Source organism: Candoia aspera, chromosome 2 (genome assembly GCF_035149785.1).
Source record: "Candoia aspera isolate rCanAsp1 chromosome 2, rCanAsp1.hap2, whole genome shotgun sequence".
In the NCBI taxonomy this organism is placed as follows: Eukaryota; Metazoa; Chordata; class Lepidosauria; order Squamata; family Boidae; genus Candoia; species Candoia aspera.
Genome location: NC_086154.1, coordinates 192,807,014 through 192,820,687, shown reverse-complemented (window position 1 = coordinate 192,820,687; position 13,674 = coordinate 192,807,014). Strand labels below are relative to the sequence as shown.

General features: G+C 37.2%; 1 protein-coding gene across 1 annotated transcript in view; it reads left to right on the top strand.

The window, feature by feature from the left end:
- The window catches only part of RIC1 (RIC1 homolog, RAB6A GEF complex partner 1), a 70,837-nt gene that overhangs the window by 40,607 nt on the left and 16,556 nt on the right, over positions 1–13,674 (top strand). Inside the window, exons 7-15 of the mRNA XM_063295072.1 lie at positions 502–593; positions 3,624–3,712; positions 4,967–5,111; positions 5,776–5,824; positions 6,435–6,581; positions 6,860–7,063; positions 11,156–11,194; positions 11,401–11,511; positions 12,935–13,024. Of these exons, the coding sequence (XP_063151142.1) occupies positions 502–593; positions 3,624–3,712; positions 4,967–5,111; positions 5,776–5,824; positions 6,435–6,581; positions 6,860–7,063; positions 11,156–11,194; positions 11,401–11,511; positions 12,935–13,024 (966 nt within the window). The remainder of the gene's footprint in view (positions 1–501; positions 594–3,623; positions 3,713–4,966; positions 5,112–5,775; positions 5,825–6,434; positions 6,582–6,859; positions 7,064–11,155; positions 11,195–11,400; positions 11,512–12,934; positions 13,025–13,674) is intronic.

Genomic DNA, 13,674 nt, shown 5'->3' with positions numbered 1-13,674 from the left:
AGTAATGGAAACATTACTTTGGAGTTAAGTCCAAGAACAGATTTGATCTGTCACATCTGAAGTCTATTACGTCAGATGTTCACAGTAATCTGTTAGCAGTTTCTTTTCAATACTTATTTAACATTTAGAAAATTGCTAAATTTCATATAAATTATTGAAGATATTAAGAATCATGGTGTGCATTGATTATGCCTTGAACATACTGTTCAAAGGAATCCTAAACAATTTGGTGTACTGTGTGGTTTTTCAAGCAAGATACAATTTTGATTAAGATTTGGATGCTTTGTCACAGACATTAGTGTAAGCAGGCTTCCCATTACATCAATATGGGTGTTGAGGATCGCTATGAAAATAACTGTTACTGTATTTCCTGTTAAACTGTATTTCCAGTGCTTTTCACTATTGGTAAGTTAAAGAAGACATGTAGTCATGCCTCATTTTAAGGTATAACAAAATGTGTTGAAAGCTAAAGAGATAACTTGGATAAAATACTTCTTGCAGCAGCTCCATGGTGTTTGGGCACAGGAAGTTTTAGATGGGACCTGTGTGGCTATAAACAACAAATACAGATTAATGGCATTTGGATGTGCAAAGTAAGTTGAATATCTTAGCTCAGAATTTGAATATATTCTTCGTAGATTATCTGAGTATAAAACTGCAGCTGTGCTAAAGTTCCTGAATTCCTAATTATCATTTCTTCTGTAGGAGGGCATTACATTAGTTTTTAAATACAGGTAGTCCTCAACTTATGATAACAATTGGGACTGGAATTCCCATCACTAAGTGATCCATTCATAAAGTGCAACTGCATCGCTTAGTGACGGCAATCCCTGCAGTCCCAGTTGCTGTTGTTAACTGAAACCCATGGTCGTTAGGCGAGGCAACTTCCTGCCGGCTTCCTACAACCAAGGTCAGGATGCCAGCAGCATGGCCCAAGCCAGCAGGCAGGTAAGTGGCTGCTGCCAGGTGGAGGAGGGAGTGAGGGGGTACAGCATAGGTTGGGAAGTGTGCGTGGGGGTACGGGTGGCGAAGGGTGCGTGGGGGTGCAGTGTGGGCCAGGAAGGATGCATGGGGGTGCATGAGAGGTGCTTCAAGGGTTGGGGAAGGCGCATGGGGGTGCAGCACGCATCAGGAAGGGTGTGTGGGGGTGCGCAAGTGGCTGGTGCAGCACAAGCACAGAGGGGGTGGGGAGGGGGTGCAGGTGGAGGAGACTTAGCCCAGCAACTTGCAACTTCCCTGCTGGCTTCCCCATTGACTTTCTGGGGAAGCCGGCAGGGAAGATTGCAAATGGCGATCATGTGATTGCGGGGTGCTTGGCAACCAGTCATAGTGCAAACGGGTTGCCAAGCGCCCAGATTATGATCATGTGACCACGGGGGTGCTGTAACAGCCATAACTTCAGGGACTGGTCGTAAGTCATTCGTTCAGCACTGTCGTAACTTCAAATGGTCACTCAAATAGAGGTCATAAGTCGAGGACTACCTGTAGAAATCCAAAGCCTATCATATTTTGGGGAAAACACTCTTGTTTATGAAGTTATTAATTATGTACTTATTAATGACATTAGGTAGAAGTAAATGTTTTTAAATTCTGCTGTTTTTAAATTCTTTAATAGAAGTTAATGGGTTCTATCATTGTGTTTTCATTTCATACATTAACAGTTGTTGCCATAATGTGGAATGTTCAGGTTACTAAATGCAACAAATCCGTTGTGTTCATTGAGTGATATTAGATGCAAAACATGTACTGTACAAGTATGGTCTTAGAAAAAAGCCTCAAATTAGTAACTCAAGTGTATTTTTGCTGTTGTTATAGTAAAAATAGACTTGAGTTGATGTCCTAACAGCCAGGAACCACACTGAGACAAGGAATAGGTCTCTAGTACTTTATTACTGCTACATTAGACAGAAAATCCTAACAAACTGAAGAAGCATGGGAAAAACCCAGACAGATAAACCCCAAAGGTTAAGGCGGGTCTGATCTGTGTCTCTTTGAATGGCTGCTTAACTCCTCAGTACTACGCATGCGTTTTCCCCCCTGGATAGAGGCCCCTTCCTGCTCACCATCAGTACTCATGACAGTTGAAGTGAATCCATCCACTATTGCTTCTTCTCTGTTCTATGGCTTAGTCTGCAAAAAGTGTGGTTAACAATTGTTTCCATTTTTATTATGGAATTAAAATATCATCATCATCACCATCATCCCTGCAGCTAAGATTTGTGGTTGATAGCACTCAAAATGGATTATCAGCCCAAGTTTTTATGCTTCAGGCTTGCTCTGAATTGCTTTTTTTTCCCTGTGGTAGAATGCTCAAAACATTTTAGAGTGGTAGTTTTGAAATATGGGATGTTGTTCTGACATTTGGGAAGTTTTTTCTTACAATTTGCCTTCCTATAAGTTAAGTTGATTATTATATGCCTTATATATTGTACTGATGTAGAACATGTTTTGACCTTTTGTGTGACATTCTTCCAGATATTTGAAGAGTGCTATCATATCCCCTTCATTCTCCTCAAGGCTAAATGTGCCAAACTTCTCCAATCTCTCTTCATAAGACTTAGTTTTTAGTGCATTAAATATCCTTGTTATCCTTTCCTAAAACTTTTCAAGTTTTCTGAATTCTGAATAAAGTGTGGTGACCAGAAGTAGACACAGTATTCAAGGTGGAGTGTGGCACAACATAAGAAGGTTTTTTCAGTATTATAATATGAAATGGCACTGTGGAAGTTAATGTACCAGAATCTTAGATCTTTCTGCTTTGTGATCATTCTGTTGGTATCTAAAAAAATTTCATATTAATTGCATTTCTAAGTTAACTGCTGCATGGTATAAAAGTGGTGATCCTTGAAGAGTGTATCAGTACAAATCGTTAAGTGCTGTCTTTTGTATCTTGGGCTGAATTTATTTTATTTTTATGATTATTTTAAATTTGGTTTATTAGCTAGAAGGGGAGATTCTGTTTTGGAAGGAAAAAGTAGGATATAAAGGAATAAATAACTAAGAAAACCAACCAATCTGTCATGAGTACTGATGGTGAGCAGGAGGGGGCCCCTATCCAGGGGGGAAAACGCATGCGTAGTACTGAGGAGTTAAGCAGCCATTCAAAGAGACACAGATCAGACCCGCCTTAACTTTTGGGGTTTATCTGTCTGGGTTTTTCCCACGCTTCTTCAGTTTGTTAGGATTTTCTGTCTATGTAGCAGTAATAAAGCACTAGAGACCTATTCCTTTTCTCAGCGTGGTTCCTGGCTGTTAGGACACAATCTAACCTAACAAGTACTGTGCACATGTATTTGTCCAGTAGATCCCAGTGGATTTAGTTGGATGCAGGGTGTTCATATAGCACCCATCAGCAATTCTTTCAAGAAGTCATATCTTAAACCTGGAATTGGTTTAAGGAGATGCCTGCAGGTGCTACATTCATGCCCAAATCACTTTTTCCCTTTGAATCAGGCTCTCTGCACAGCCCTAGTATGATGGTAACATTTGTTTCCCTTTGAATGAAATGATATCTTTGAATTGATTATATGAAGTGGGATTCGAATTCTGTAAATTCAGATTCTCACCTGATTAGCTTATTTTTAAAATTCTTCTCAGTATTGCCTGTGTTCATTCTTTCCTAGTGGTTCTGTGCAAGTTTATACAATAGATCATTCCACAGGGGCCATGCAACTGTCTCACAAACTGGAACTAACACCCAAGCAATATCCTGGTAAGTCCTATCATATTAAAGTTCAGGTTGGGTTGTCTTCTTTTGGGTGATATCCTAACTTGATTCATTTATAACAAACAGTATGGCGGACAGTGGCAGTCCAAAAGGCTGTACATATCCAATCATCTGAGTTAATGTACATTCAGTTATATATATCCCATACAGTTCTCTAGGTCAGAGCCATGTTTTCATGACTAATTTTAATGCCTTTATTAAAGGACAATATATGTCTGACAAAAATTTAGAACATCATTGTATCACCCTTTATAAAGTACAGTCAGGTTGGCAACATTGTGCTCATGGTAGTACCATCTCTATAAAGACACAGTAACTTCTTTCTTTTAAGAAGGAGTGAACAGCTGTTTGTTAACCAGTAATAGAACTAGCATAGGTGAGCTGAAAAAAATCCAATAACCTCTAGCTATTGCCACAGTTCTTATCTTTCATCTAGTGGCCATAATGGTTTTTCAGCCCAGATTTGTTCTACTAGTTACCCAGTATGAATGCATTGTTTACTTAGTCATAAAAACAGAAATCTAGTGGCTGGTTACCAGAAAAAAAGGTTCCCTTTGCACCAACTTTTATACATCTAAGACATAGTTTAAAAGGTTATAAATCTTATTTTGCACTTCTGGGTATTGTGTTCTGACTATAGGCTTGTTAGAGAAATCAGACCTGCTTGGAAATAGTTACAAGGCTTGCTTATGCTGTTCCAATATCTTTTACTAGCCTGAAAAGGAATTGTGGCAGGGCTCCAAAAATCTATGATGACTGAGCTAAGAACTCTGCCTGGTTAAGTTCTTCATATCTTGAAGCAAGAATAACTTGTACTGAGGAAAGAGAGAGGGCAGAATGGAGATGTGTGTTTTCCATTCACCCTGATGACTTCTCACTCTGCTTTTATACACTACTTTCACTATATGAGGAGGATGAAACTGTATTGAGCTTAATGAAATTAAATTGCATCTTGTGAGGATTAATATTTTGTGTGTGTGTGTGTTACCTACTCCACAGAGCCAATGAACTACAGTTCTCCCTTCACCTTGTAGCTTAGTCTCTCTTTCTCACCCCAAGAGAATAGTGGTTGTGGGATTGAACTGATTCCCTTGTGTGTCATTTTGAGCTCCCGGAAGAAAAGTGGGAGTTAAATATGCTAACAACAAATAAATATTACTCAACTACTATCTATCTTCAAAATAGTTAAATAAGCTGTACATTTTTTAAAATCTGCCTATAATTTCTGTTTTTCAATAGATATTTGGAACAAAACAGGAGCTGTTAAACTAATCAGATGGTCTCCTGATAATTGTGTTGTTACGGTGACCTGGGAATGTGGAGGCCTGTCTTTATGGAGTGTATTTGGTGCCCAGCTTATTTGTACTCTAGGAGGTGACTTCATGTAAGTAACTTGTGTTTCATATTAGAAAGTTTAACAGAAAAGTGTTTCTGCTATTCAACTTTTTATTTACTACACATGAAGTTTTGAAAACTATTTTGTTTTCTTAGCTGTTTAATATCTTATGATATACTATTGACTGAGTTAGTGAAGTAAAATGTTCACTGCTGCCTCCACATTATTTTGGTAACTGATAAGTTTAACATGTCAATGAGAGGCTTTACTACAAAACCAATTTCTGTCTTTAGTCTCTGTTGTACAAAATATAGATCTACATTTTTATTTGCTGCTTATACCTTCTACATTCAGGGTGGGATTGTTTTTAATAGCTACAGAAGAGCTTCCTCATGGCTGTTTGGCTAGTACAGTAGTTGGAGTTGATAAAACTGATACTATGTGATACTTTTAAACTAGTAGAAAAGTGCAAATGACACTAAAGATCCCTAGAATAGGGGCGGGCAAATATTTGTTATGTCTCATACCTATTTTTCTAAGGTTGGCTATTTTGTTTTGATATATCAAGGATGAAAAGGAGGGGCTTGGAAATAGGGAATTAAAATGTCTCTTTATTAGCACATATGTATTGCATTAAAAGACCAAGTCATTTTAAAGCCTGTTTAATATCCTATATTTGAATCTAGTGTTTTGTTTGTGCTGTTTATTTTAGTCACCGAACTGATGGTACTAAAAAGGACCCTCTAAAGATCAGCTCTATGGTGAGCATCATTTATTATTATCTTCCTAGTCTCTCTTTCTCTCTTTCATGTAGGCACACACAATTACCTTTTATTCTAATACTTTCCCAGTGATTTATCCACTGTTCTTGAGCCTCTTTCTGCATCAAAGTTATGATTTAAGTGTTATCAAGTTATTTTCTTTACCTAATTTACACAAATATTTGGGTCCATAAGGCTTACCAAATTATATTTCTTATCTGAGACAAATCTTAGAAAATCAAAGTATGTAGTTTCTTCTGTCAAAATAACAAGGCTATTCACTTCATAGGAACTGGAATATGTTGTGGATACCTGTGCTCAGCAGATACTACTAATATTTCAGAGAACAAGGCTATCCTTGGGGCAGCAATTTTGTCTGCTGCTTCTCTCAGCATATGGCTCCATGCAGTATACCGAATGGTGGAAAGATCTGAAAATGGTGGGAAAGGGAGGAGGATTGTGCTGTTCATCACATTTATTGTTGTCAATATTTATTTGACAACTTTATATTAAACATTCATTGAGTTGAAACATTTTACACAATATTTCTCCATTCCACTGTTTCAGTTGTTTTAAACGATGCACTCTATTTTTTTCTTTTTCTTCTTAGAGCTGGGGATCAGAAGGTTATCATCTATGGGTAATCGATGCAAATAATGCTGGGAATTCAGTGCCTGAGAGCAAAAACAAAGGGCAGCATTTTGGTATTTTGCAATTTCAGTTCATCAAAAGTGCACTCACAGTTAATCCTTGCATAGTAAGTATTCATGTTTAATGATTTGTAGTGCTAGATCACTTTTATTATCTTTTTGGTCAAAACATTGCCTAATTTTGATTGCATTACATTAAAATTGTTTTTTTAATGTAAATAAAATAGTATATAATTATATTGCTGTGCAAACATTATTTCAAAAATTAAAGTACCACTTTTAAATAATATTTTTCCAGTTTTATTTGGTTTCCTTATTTTCCTTGAAACTTTATTTATGTTACTGTTCACTATCTGAAGTGCTGGTTTTATTTGTTTATTCACAGAGCAGCCAGGAGCAGGTCCTTCTTCAGGGAGAAGATCGCTTGTACTTGAACTGTGGTGATGTAGTGCAAGCTCAGAATCCTAGAAGTTCCTCAGCACATGCTGAACATAAGCCTGTCAGAGAAAGAGGCCAATTTTCATATGGGAGCTTAGATTCTCAGGGTTTAAGCGCTCTATTAGGGCACAGACATTGGCATGTTGTACAGGTAACTTTCTCTCTTGGCACTTTACTGCTTCCTTTTTTCATATCTTATTTTTTGAATGCCTGTCAGCATTTGCTGTAAGAGAAGATCAAATGAAAACCAATGACTTCCCAAGACTACATTCTAAACTGCTTGGAACTTTGAGTGTGACTCTCAAAAAACCCCTGTTCAGCTTTATAATAGCCATTGTCTACTAAGATCAAAACATCTTTACTGTTAGAACATCCTAGTAAAGGTAAAGGTTTCCCTTGACATTAAGTCCAGTCGTGTCCGACTCTAGGGGGCGGTGCTCATCTCTGTTTCAAAGCCGAAGAGCTGGCATTTGTCCGTAGACAGTTCCGTGGTCATGTGGCCGGCATGACTACATGGAACGCCGTTACCTGCCCGCCAAAGCGGTACCTATTAATCTACTCACATTTGCATGTTTTCGAACTGCTAGGTTGGCAGGAGCTGGGACTAGCAACGGGAGTTCACCCCGTCACGCAGATTCGAACCGCCGACCTTCCGATCGGCAAGCTCAGCAGCTCAGCGGTTTAACCCGCAGCGCCACCGTGTCCCGTTAGAACGTCCTAACTGAAAGTTTTTTTAAAAATAATTTTATTAAATTTCAGAAAAAGATAAAAGATACAGAAAAAAAACTACAAAAAAGAACTAAAAAATGTGTGAAAACACAAGAGAAAAATTTTAAATAGATTACAGAAAGAAGTGACTTCTGACTTTAAACATCAGGGATATACAGCAATTTTCCATAATCAATCCCTTACTCTAAATTAAACCAAAATCACATTATTTCTACAAGTCAACCCCTTAGCACATTATAAAAAACACTAAATACCATTGCTCCCTCCCTTTATATTAAAAGAAAAGGAAAAAGTATAAATCACCTAATCAGCTTCCCCCCAACATACCAATTACTATTATTCCCTTCCTACTACTATTCTATACATTCCTGTCTACTATAAAGGTAAAGGTAAAGGTTTCCCTTGACGTAAAGTCCAGTCGTGTCCGACTCTAGGGGGCGGTGCTCATCTCCGTTTCTAAGCCTTGGAGCCAGCGTTGTCCATAGACACTTCCGGGTCATGTGGCCAGCATGACGACACGGAACGCTGTTACCTTCCCGCCGAAGCGGTACCTATTGATCTACTCACATTTGCATGTTTTCGAACTGCTAGGTGAGCAGGAGCTGGGACGAGCAACGGGAGCTCACCCCGCCGCGCAGTTTCGAACCGCCGACCTTCCGATCGACAGCTCAGCGGTTTAACCCGCAGCACCACTGCGTCCCCCCTGTCTACTATAATAAGGATCAAAAATAAAAAAGGATGTAAATTGTCTGCGATTATAATTAATAATACAAGAAACATGAAGTAATATTAATTTTTAAAAACCTTAATAATCATAATCCCAATAATTAACAATAAGTAACGTCATCCAAAGCCAAAGACCATCCAAATAAATATTTTTGGTCCTTTAACCCACTTCAAAATAGACCAAAACATTTACATATCCCCATAATAAACACAGAGCTATTTTTTTAAAGAAATTAAACAGCCCAACTGGTCCCCTCACAAACACAGCCTTCTCTTCAAAAAACCTCCCATACATAATAACCCCTTCTTTTCCATAACATTCCATCAGAAAGTCAGATTCACTCATGTCTTGCAGCTCAATTTCTCAGTTTAAGTTCTTCAGCTCAGCACTGTCAATTTCATCCAGGATTTCAACAGAAACTCAAATCTCATTCTTAGGGGAGACATTTCCATCGCTGTTAGATTCTTCGGTTCCATCCACAACATCCCCAACCGATGGCACATTTTAGACCACATATTTTCCACAATGCTCTGAATGTCTTGCATAATAACTTGGCAGGAATCAGAAAAATCTGCTTAATATCTGCTTTAATATCTTGGTGAAAGTCAGAGAAAGCCTGGTTAAGATCATCCATGTCTGAGGCAGTAAGTTATGGCGCCCCCTAGATACTTAACTGGCAGAAGTAAAAGTTAATGGAACATTTCTGAACTGGGTTAAGATCACAGACAGTTCCCTAGAGAAAGTAACAGCAGGAAAGTAAAAGTACAGAATGGCAGATTCAGTGTGAAGGAAAAATACAAAAATCTTCAAAATTAGCACAAAAATAATAACAGGGAGATGATAACATACTCTCAACCCTCCTTAGTATTGGATAGATAGCAAAATCTAAAGCTTTTAAAAAAAATTAAAAATCACGAAAATAATTATAAGCATCAAGAGAGATGGTTTCTCCTTAATGTAGAAAGTCTCTCTTAGGGTAGAAATACTTAAAAAAAAATAAAATTGGGTACTTTAGAAATGGGGTGGCTGGACTTAATGTCCCTTTAAGGCTGCAGCATGGCTTAGCAATGGTGATATCCCAGCCTTCCGGTGAAGTCTTACCCATTGATCACAGATGCTGTTTACTATCTCCTGGCTGCAACTCGCCGTCTGGAGGCAAATGGGTCGATTCCAAGCATTTTCCTTGGTCTAGAAAAACACTCCTGGGCTTCAGGAGAAACCAGCCTGAGCCTGAAAAAACTGCCACGATGCCAGTTCTGCCCGTGGAGCTTGCAGGCACAGCTGTTCAGTCCACCCTGTTCCCACTGGAAGTCTAACTGAAAGTTTTTACTTACATTCCTTATAGAAAAATAAAATATACATGCCAATCAATTTTGTGAAAAGTTTGAATATGCTGACCTCGTATAATAGTGTACAGCTATATAAAACCTAGTAAAATAATTATTACTTCTCCACTCAGGCTCAAGTAGGTCATTGGCTGTTCATCTGACAAGTGGATTGGCTAACATACACACTTAATTTCAGGTGTTCATGGTTACAAAGGCTGGTCTGTCAAGCAGGCAGGAGAGGGCCTTGTCCTTGCATCAGTCCACAAGCTGTGGAATTTTAGTCACCAGTTTAGTTTTCAACCTCTGCATTTCTGAAGAAGAATTAAAAGCTGGTTCTTCAGCCAGCCTTTTGATTTATAGTATTATTTTAGTTGTTTTATTTGGCTTTTACTTGTTTGTTTTAGACCATTCACTTCCTTGAATGCTCTTTGGGGTAGGTAGGGTGTAAAATCAAATAATAATAAACAATTTGGCTGTTAATGTTCCACCAAATCATTAAACATAGGATAGACAGTTAATAAAAGTCATTAGCTATCAGATGGATAAATATTCACGTGAATTTTAAGATCTAATTTCTTTCAAGATTAAAATGTTTCTGATAGTCAAGTCAACCTCTCAGCAGAAGGAATTCAAAAGACCTGATTCCCTTAGGGGCCAAACTACACATTAAATTGTAGCTCCATGTTTAGAGCTCACTTTATAATATTTCTCGGGAACCACTGTAGGAGGGTTCCATTCTTATTGGAGTTAGGGAAGAGACAGGTCCCATTATCTTTGGCCTCCATCTAATTGTGGCTTTTACAAAAAGACCTTCACGGAGGGTGCTAGATTTAAAACAAAGTGAGAGAGTAACAGTGAAGGGAAAGGCAGAAAATAAAGAATAATTTGGAAAGATTCAACAGCTGATTTGCATATAAAAATGTAACCATAGATCAAGTAACCTTTCAGATTTGGGGACTGAAAATTTATATGGAAGAAACATACACTTGATAATATCAGAGACTGGGTAGTAAAATAAGCAATACAAAAGGATCTGTACTGGATGATGATTTTGATAGGCTTGCATAGTATGATAAATTATTTGTATATTTGGCATACAAACTCATGGTGTTTCCAATCTTATTTCTCTTTATTAAAAATACATCGTTATTGTGGCATATATTGTTCCTATCAAAAGGTATTCAATTTTAAACATTTTGAGACAAACTATATGCAAACCCTATCAGTAGTAGTGATAATTGGACTGACCTTTTATTATAAACAAGCTTATCCTTTTCAGTCAGTCTGATATTCTAAAAATTCTGAATATCTCCTATAGACATACTGACCCATAGAATCATGTCTTGAAACTGGAAATAAGCATTTGCAATTGAAGCTATGTAATATTTTATCCATTGACTTTGGTGAAGTGTGGTTATCATAACAAATTTTGATAATGCTTTGTTTTCTTCTTTTAAAGATTCACAATATATATTTAGAGATCAACTGGCCTATAAGGGTGAGCTGTTTTAAAACAATTGTTTTAAATTTAAATTTAAAATTCTTTCCAATTTTGATTGTATTAAGATATAAACTTCACAATTTATAGAAATGAATAGGATGGAGCAGCTTGTATTAGAAATCATTATTAATGAAACAGGGCAAATAGTGCAAGAATTCCTCTTTTAATAAGGATCTGACAAGTTGCATTTGTTTTCTTCACAGTTTTCAGCCATTGATAAGATGGGGCAGAATGTAGCTGTAGTTGGCAAGTTTGGTTTTGCACATTACTCTCTGCTTTCCAAAAAATGGAAACTTTTTGGCAACATTACCCAGGTGAGTGGCTGATTATAATTTAATCAGTGGGGAAAGAAACATTACTGTCTAAAAATGTTACCAGTTTATAGACTGCTGCTAATCAGTTGTATGTAATTAAAATGTATTAAATATCAAACATTTAGAATGAGGCTCATAGAAGTAGTTTCTTGTCTCAATACTCAGTGGTGGATATGAATTTCATATTTTAGGAGAAGGGGGAAAAAGTGTCCAGTAAAAATAGATCTTCCTTGTAATATGGCACCTTGAAGGATTCCTTGTAATTTTGCTGAAAAATAGAAATGTTGGCTATTCTGGCAGAATTTATTTTGGAGAAGAGTGGAGCTGTCTCTCTTCCCTTGGTATCAGTTTGGTGAATAGAGGAGGTAGATTATACTAAATAAAGGTGGGGGGAAGGAGACCATGGGCAAGCCCCCAAGAAAATGGCTTAGCTGGGTTCTTCTGCCAAAGGCAGCTACAACCAGTAGCTCTGTAGGAAAGATCCTGGAAGTTTTCTGTTTGTTTCTCAATAATATGTATTATATTTTTTATTTACATTGTCTACTAGCTGGTTTGGAAGGTTTGTTATCCTGAAAGTGGGTTCTAAATAATGTAATAAATAAAATAAACTAAGTGAATCAGGAAGGAAAACAAAACTTGCTCTGCTTCTGCTCTCATGCTCTGGTTTTTAAAACTTAAAACCCCAGCATGGAGCAATATTGGGGAGTGGGGGTAGATGGTAGATCCACTCTGTGCACATGTCACTTAGATAAAGTTACGCCCCTCATTCAGCCATCTTGCCTTATAGCCAGAGACACATCAGGTGTGGCTCTTTAGCCAGGGAAATTCTGCTTTCTGGAGATGTAAGACAGTAGCATTGTTCTTTCAGTACCAAGGGAGGTATGCAAAATATTTCAAATGTGAAAACGGCTTGTTTTGAGTTCAAAACAGCTGTTTTTAATTGCAAAGGGGCTGCTCCAATGCTATTCAGACTTTACCAAATTCATAAAAACAATTCCATCAAGTTAAGAATAGCATCAGAATATTTCCTGTGGAATCAAATCAGCCATCTCTATCTTGAGGCAGCTCTTTCAAATTCAAAACAGGGCATTTCTAGCTTGCACTGTTTCTAGTAGGATAGCACGTTTCTGTGTGCTATCTTCTCAAGCTCAATCCCTAAAGATTATACAGTGATGTCAAAGCCCCTTACCTGCAATTCTTGTAAATTGAGCAAATAAAAAATGTAGGATTGACTTCTAGAATACTCAGGCTGTGCAAAAGTCAATAATATTAGTATTCTAATGTTTATCTCTAAATGTTATTAGCAATGTTATTAACATCTTCTTATTGTTACAGAATTGTATTAATCTTGATAGATAAGCTGTTGGAGTAAGTGGTGGATTTTTAAAAAGTTGAATAATTCTAGCTCTCCCTTTAATTTTAGGAACAAAGTATGACTGTTACTGGAGGCTTAGCATGGTGGAATGACTTCATTGTTATTGCATGTTATAACTTAAGTGACCGCCAGGAGGAGGTAAGGCAGATCTTGAATATAAAAGATTGAAATTCTCCTATTGGTGCACTTTCATGGCAATGTTAAATAGAAATATGCCTGTGACATAGTTATGTTAGGACATTGTCACCTGCATACCAATAACAATGTCCCCAAATTTCAACTTTTTGTTGTTTTCATTTTTCTTTCTGTACTCAGAAAGTGTTAGGGTTAAAACAATATCCCACAAAATTCTATTATTTTTGTACATGGGTTTTTCTGTTGCAACTGATTTTACCATATCGAGATAAGAAATGCCCAGTGATATTTTTCAAATAAAACCAAGAGAAGAAAGTCTATTTATTCTAATACTCCAAGGACATTTTATGGCAGACTATATTGGAATATACATAGGATAAGAGAAATCCCCTAAGTTTTTATATCAGAACAGAAACAATGGGATGTTAATTTAATATTCCTAATGAGTTTGATGGTTCAGAAATTGAATTCTCATTCTAAAGATGGTTCAAGGGTTCCCTCCATGGAAGTTATGTGTTAATACTGTAGAATTAATTGTTCACATGTCTGCCTCTTATTTTTGCATTGTGTTTTGAGTATGTGGATAACAAGAAAGGCTGAACAGCTACATTTAGAATGTTCTTGCTTCCTCATTCCAAGTAAGGATGAGGAAA